General features: G+C 33.6%; 1 protein-coding gene across 1 annotated transcript; it reads right to left on the bottom strand.

The window, feature by feature from the left end:
- Positions 1-270: 270 nt before the first annotated feature.
- On the bottom strand, positions 271-2,054 carry LOC148601618 (chitin deacetylase 1-like). The gene has a single exon (XM_088556016.1). It carries the CDS (start codon positions 1,568-1,570, stop codon positions 443-445), a length of 1,128 nt encoding a protein of 375 aa, XP_088412142.1. The 5' UTR covers positions 1,571-2,054; the 3' UTR covers positions 271-442.
- Between the last annotated feature and the right edge of the window lie 4,463 nt (positions 2,055-6,517).

The raw sequence follows: 6,517 nt of genomic DNA on the forward strand, positions 1-6,517 counted from the left end.
TAAAGTAATGATGCATGTGGGTCATACAGATATGAATAAAGCTGTTAATTTTGAAGTTATTGAACACTTTCATCACCACAATATTTGTTGTTATTGAGAAAATGTAGTTTTTGGTATAACAAAATAGACTCTTAGACTCTATAAAACGCTTCAGTATTGTTAAAAAAACGAAAAAAATCGAGACTAAATGATAATAATTGCAATAATAACCAGTCTTTTCTGCAATAATGATAATATCGCAAGAATTCCGAAATCTACAATAAACTGATATTAAACAGACAGGTTTTAACGATTGTGGTTTTAATTTCTTAATGCATGTTCGGGGTTTTTCCGGATTTTACTTGAGCGCATTATTAAGTAAACGCGATAGAAACCATTGTTACATGAACATGTTCATATAAACACATTGAAAAGAAAAATACTTACAACAAAACATTTTATATCACAAAACAAGTAACGAAATTAACAACAAACTGAAGAAGAATGGAATTCTAACGAAATTATGCGAAGCACTGTTAATATTGGAATCTTTGACGGGTTGTGGAAATTTAAGGTACCTTTTCCGACACCGCCATCCTGGAAAATCGTTGATGTGGATTAGTTTCGTTGGGTTTTGCATCCAAGCTATTAATTGCTGGTAACTAACAATAAAAACGTCGGCATAATAATGTAAAATAGTCAATAGAAAATAATTCATTGCTTCATAATTGTGTTTCTCCCTGAGCCAAGAAGCGTGCATAGTATACAGCAATGGGGCTCTTGTCCCCGTGTAATGATTATGAAAATTAGCCCAGAAAATTTGGAATGCTTCTTCTTTATTCTTTGGGCGACAAGAGTCAAGATAGAGACAGCCAGAGGGGGCGAAAGGTTTTTCTAGCATCATGACAGGTACCTCCCATAGCCCGGGGTAGCGGCGTTTTGGGCAGGGCTTAACATTACAGTCCAACTGCCAACCGAAGTCTAATGTGTTCGGCCAGAATTTACTACTAAATCCATTTTGTGTAGCAACAGTCATCGTAGAATCATACTGAAATCCTTCATCTTGCAATATTGAGTACATTTTATCTCCCCCAGACTGAAGAAATGGACTCCGCCATCCAGTAACATTTCCAATCGGAATCCCCGTTCTTTCTGCAATGTTTTTCCTCTGTTGCACAATTTCGTAACGTAGTTTACTTTTTGATGCATTTTTCCAAAAACTAGTCGGTGTCCTATGAGTAACACTATGAACAGCCACTTCCATCCCTTTAATGTACAAATCCCGCAGTAAATTGTACTCCGTAAAATTATGAGAGACGAACATCGTCATGGAAATTGGACACCCATTTGGATTGAAGCGATTGTTTAAGAATAACTCCTCATACATTTTATAATTTTCTGAATTAACTGCATCGTCGAAGGAAAATGCAATAATTTGTGGAATTTCCGCCGAAATTAAATTTCCGGGTGTATTTCTACCTCCACAGTAACAATATGGCAGACGACAATTGCCACCTTGGTAACAAACGTCTGCTCCAACGACAGAAATGCATAGCAACACGAACTTAAATAAATAGTCCACAGAATACATATCCTAGTGCAAGAAAAACAGGTGCATAAAGAATCCTATAGGAATGTAACAGAGTACACAATACTACGGGTCGAAAAAATATTTCATTGTCAAAAGTCGTCCCGATCAAGGTATAACAAAATTGATAGTTAAAAATCGCACTATCATATTTCAGTTATTACCACAGCTAATGAGTCAACTTTACATCTTAGAAAATATGTATTGTCCTCTCAAAACATTAGAAAAACAAATTTGTTAACGCCTATATTCACTTAAAATTAACAAGTTACTTAACGTATAGCCATTTGATCATTGTGTGGTCACTATAAATATCTCCAATATAAACCGCTTTATCTACTAGTTAATCATACAACTTTAGCCATTGGCTTAAGTAGATATCGTTGATCACGCCTCCAAGTCAAGAATTTTATATACAATATGTAACGAAAATTACCTGCACGAAACATACTACCGATTCACAACAGCTTGTCAATCATGATGTACGTCTGTACTGCACGCTGTGCAAAATTGAAATGAATATTGCCGATCACGTGATTAAAAGGAAGATGGTACTGAACTGTGGTTTCGGTTGTAGAAATTGATTTGTTGGTTCTCAGACATTTCATCTCCATTTCAAAAGAAAATTGACGAGCAGCGTGAATATTTTTCATTCTAATGGCTTTTAATATTAAACCAGCCTAGCGCTGATAAACAGCTAAAAGGTGGAAAGGAGAGACGCGAAATAAATTTTGTATGACGTGCCATATTGATTTTGGAAGCATTAAGAAATAATGATCGTGATGGAAAAGAGAAATCAAAACACGTCGGACATAAATTGTTTGTATCTACAAATTTTATCGTTATGACATTTTTGCACGATCTTTTGACACTTCTTCTCACAGGAGGAAGACGATCTATGGAATTGTAATGAGTAGTATGAATAACGACTTCTTGATGGGAAAATCCCCCTCGACAATTTAATTTAACTGCGGTATTAAAATGATCGTTCTTATTAGTTCCGGCGATGAGAAAAATAATAGCACTGGCCTTTTGCTGATAATGTCCCAGCTCAGTGGTTTTATAGACGCCAAGTCATAATTTTACACTATAGGGACCAATAAAAAAGTAAAGAATACTTGGAGTGAATTAAAGAGCCTTATAACTACTTGATACAGTTTGTCACCGAGTGCTTTGCTTAAAAGCAAATAAAAAGAACGTAAAATGGATAAAGTGTATTTATTCAGGATATGAAAACAGAATAAAATTTTATTTAATTCGTCTGTATTGTTGGTTTTTCTTTGTTTTATTGCGGGAAACTGCACGTGACAATTTGTTTGAAGTACATGAAGATTTCATACCAAACAAAGAAATTCAAGTTAATTTTTGGCTTCTAGACAATAGTTTTGGCACATGAACAGTTCTTGTTTTTGGTGTTGGTGGTTGTGGGGTGGGGTGCTTTTATGAGAATAATTATGGCATATGAAACAAAGGAAGGTCTTATAAGAAATCGTGGGCAAATAAAATACAGTTTTGTATTTAAAATTAAATTGAATGTTTTACATCAAATAAGTTTGTACTGTTACAGTAGTTATGAGCAATTATACTCAGTTGATCAGGGACTTTTTTACACGTACATGTATGAAAAGACAATAGAACCTCTAATTTCATAAATACATGTACTTTCGAGTGATATATATATACTAGTATTTTCGCCATTTTTTTTGCTCGATGCCTCTTAAATTGATGTCATTTTATTTGTCATTGACTTAATTGCTTCGTTTTCGCATTTTTTGTAACTCTATAATAAATCATAAATTACTTGGTGATTGACCATGACTTTATTATTTTCGTAGCAAAAATAACATGCTTTCATCTGTTATGAATATTTGATCCACAGTAAATGACTGTGCTCTCAGCGACTAATTGATTAATTATTTCTTTTGCACAACATTACCTTAAGTGAGTAGTGGGCTTTTTTTTTTTTTTAAATTAAATAGTAATCATACCAAATTTTTGCCCAAAACAACTCTTTAACTATGTACTGTAACAGCCACTTAGAATTATATTTCAATATTTCTCCAGTACTTAACAATGTGCACTTTCAAATAAATACTTCCATCTAATGATAAAAAAAAGAACACCTTTGCGCTTGCAAAACAAAAATTCAACTCAATCCAACTCAACATAAAATCTCAGTACCCTCACCCCCCAACCCCTCTCATTAAACCGCTAGAGAACAAAATGGACTGGTCTGTGCCTTATTGTGCGCAGTGTCTTTTTAGACTAAGAATTTCAACAACAAAAAAAGAATGGGAAAAGAATTTCGAAAGAAACTATCGGTATAAATATCATGATTAATCTTTTAAAAATAAAAATAAATGTACATGTATCTTTTAATATCAGAGAAAAATTACATACAGATAAAGCCTATGTGTCCTGGAGACAAGTTTTGACAACATCGGAGAATATTTGCAACAGACGGCGACATTTTCACTGGGATAACAGTATAGATACAATCTTTGAACAACACTAATATTTGGTTGAAACATCGAAATCATTCGTAGATAAGCTAAATTAACATACAGTGTACATATACCTTGGAGTTAAATGTTAATGACGCGTAAAAACACCACATTGTTCCTGCCGCTGGTTCATTTGTAATCTACCATTATTGTCAATGGAAATAAAGGAGTGTGCTTCAAAGATAAATCTGACTAACGAAAAAAGTGACCTCAAACATGTACATGTATGTGGATCCCTAGAAGGTCTTCCGGTGAATATTATTTCTGAAGTTATTAGAAAGCTTAAATTTTGTCATTAAAGAATCTTGTTCGTATAAAATTGTAAGGCATTGTATGCTTTTGTTTTTTGTTTTGGTTTCGAAAATAAACAATCATTTGATCTGATATTAACATACAATTGTCTGTATATTTCCTAATTTAAAAAATGGCATCAAAGAGTTTCATTTCTACAGTCGATATCAATTCATTTCTACCTTTCGCGGACAATAACATATCATGAAAATTTGTTTTTCAATATCAATAATTTTTTTAATCTTGACTAATCATGCATCATATATATTTTATACAAATTGCGTAACAGAAAGTGTTAACTTTGATATAGACTAGCTATCCTAATTTCAAGAATGGACATTTTTCCAAATGTTGTATAAAAAAAATTTCACACGTAACTAGATGTTTCAATATAAATTAGACGCATTAACACTACACACAATCTGCAACATTGAAAAATGATTTATTCAACATATGACATATACATGTACATGTAACAATGTGTCAATCCATATAATAACACATTTTGACAAATTATTTAACTGAAGTTAAATCTATCTTAAACGAATCCTTAAATATTCAAAACAATACACAATGTATATGTTGAACCTTGGTTAACCGAAAACATGTCTTAACCGAACCAATTTTATATGCAGATGAGTTCAATTTTAACCGCTCATACAACTGTCCTAAAACTGTCAGAAGAACAGTTCTATGACAAATTTAGAACAGTTCTAGAACCAGCTCTTCTGATAGTTCTAGCAGTAAAGCCGGTTCTACTAGTAGAACTGTTTTCGTAGAGTAGGTACTGCTAGAACTGTCAGAAAAGCTGGCTTTAGAACTGTTCAAGATCCGGCTCCTCTGACAGTTCCCCTGAGAGTTTAGAACTGACCACATCTATAGAATCCAAAGGGCGGTCGGATAAGAAAGGTGTCACTGTACATGTTACATGTATATTTTCTGTTTTGTAAAATTATTCGCTTTGTCCCTTTGTAAATGAATTTCCATACATGTACTTGACTGAAGACAGTGCAGTTTAATCATAGTAAAGAAGCCATTCTATGTGTAAACTAAATCGATTATTTATCAATTAACGGCTCAGGAACATATTCAATTTGCGCTATTCCTTAGAAAAGGAGACTTATTAAGTGCAAATATCGAACCTTATTGAAGTTTCTTTTGTTTGCTGGATAGAAACACGACACTTAATCCGAACGTCCAAATGCCGACCTCAATCACTTGTAAAATTAACTATAATTTGTGATTCTATCATTGTCAATACAAAGTAAAACCGCCTGTCACCGTGGTCACAAATGAGAATGAGAGTTCATCTGCATCATCCGGGCTCTGTGACATCCGGACAAACATGTTGCCTATGAAATTTCATTGAAGTCAACCATCGATGTGTGAATACTTAGCAAAACTTTCTACGGTTGAGATCATGTATTTTTTTAGTTTCATTTAATTCAACACAGTATTAAGAAGGAGTTACACAGTTGGGAATTTAATTATTTTCTTGGGAACTCTGGAACAGTTATATGTTTCAAACACTTACTGTACGTTTAGACTAGATGCACGATGAACAAATGAATTTTGGTTGCCACGCGGAGACACTTCTCATGACAGAAAAGGAAAAAAAAATGAAAACACATACAAATCAATCAATCAAACAGCAATTGCTCAAAAAGATGTAAAATCTGTATTTTTCAATTTTCTCTGTATTTTTTTGTAATGTGAATAATGGAATAAAATACATGTATACACGTATAATATATAAGGTTGTTTTATAAACTATTTCTTCTTTCGCCTACTTCGAATGTGACATTTTACGAGCAACTCGTCGGGTGTTTCTAGAAAAAAGCAGAGGACGTTTACCATTCCGATGCACATGGTTCAGATTTTAATGGAGCACGGGTTAAATTGCTCATTTACTTTTGTTTCTTTGTACGGGCTATTTTGGTTATTTCATTATCTCCCTTGCGTTTGTCTGTTTCCTCGTCGAGTTGTTACCCTTGATTATATTTTTCCGACGCAGTCGGTGTAGTTCCGCTTTTTTAATCTTTGACCTTAAAGACGCTCTACCATGGACACGCAAGTCATCTGATCGCAATTATGTTTCCTGATTGGCTAAATAATGATAACTCAGTGGCGTTCGAAAAAAAAAAACTGTATCGAA

This window comes from Perna viridis, chromosome 12 (genome assembly GCF_037379345.1).
Source record: "Perna viridis isolate PV_CMFRI_1.1 ecotype Kerala chromosome 12, ASM3737934v1, whole genome shotgun sequence".
NCBI classification, from domain to species: Eukaryota; Metazoa; Mollusca; class Bivalvia; order Mytilida; family Mytilidae; genus Perna; species Perna viridis.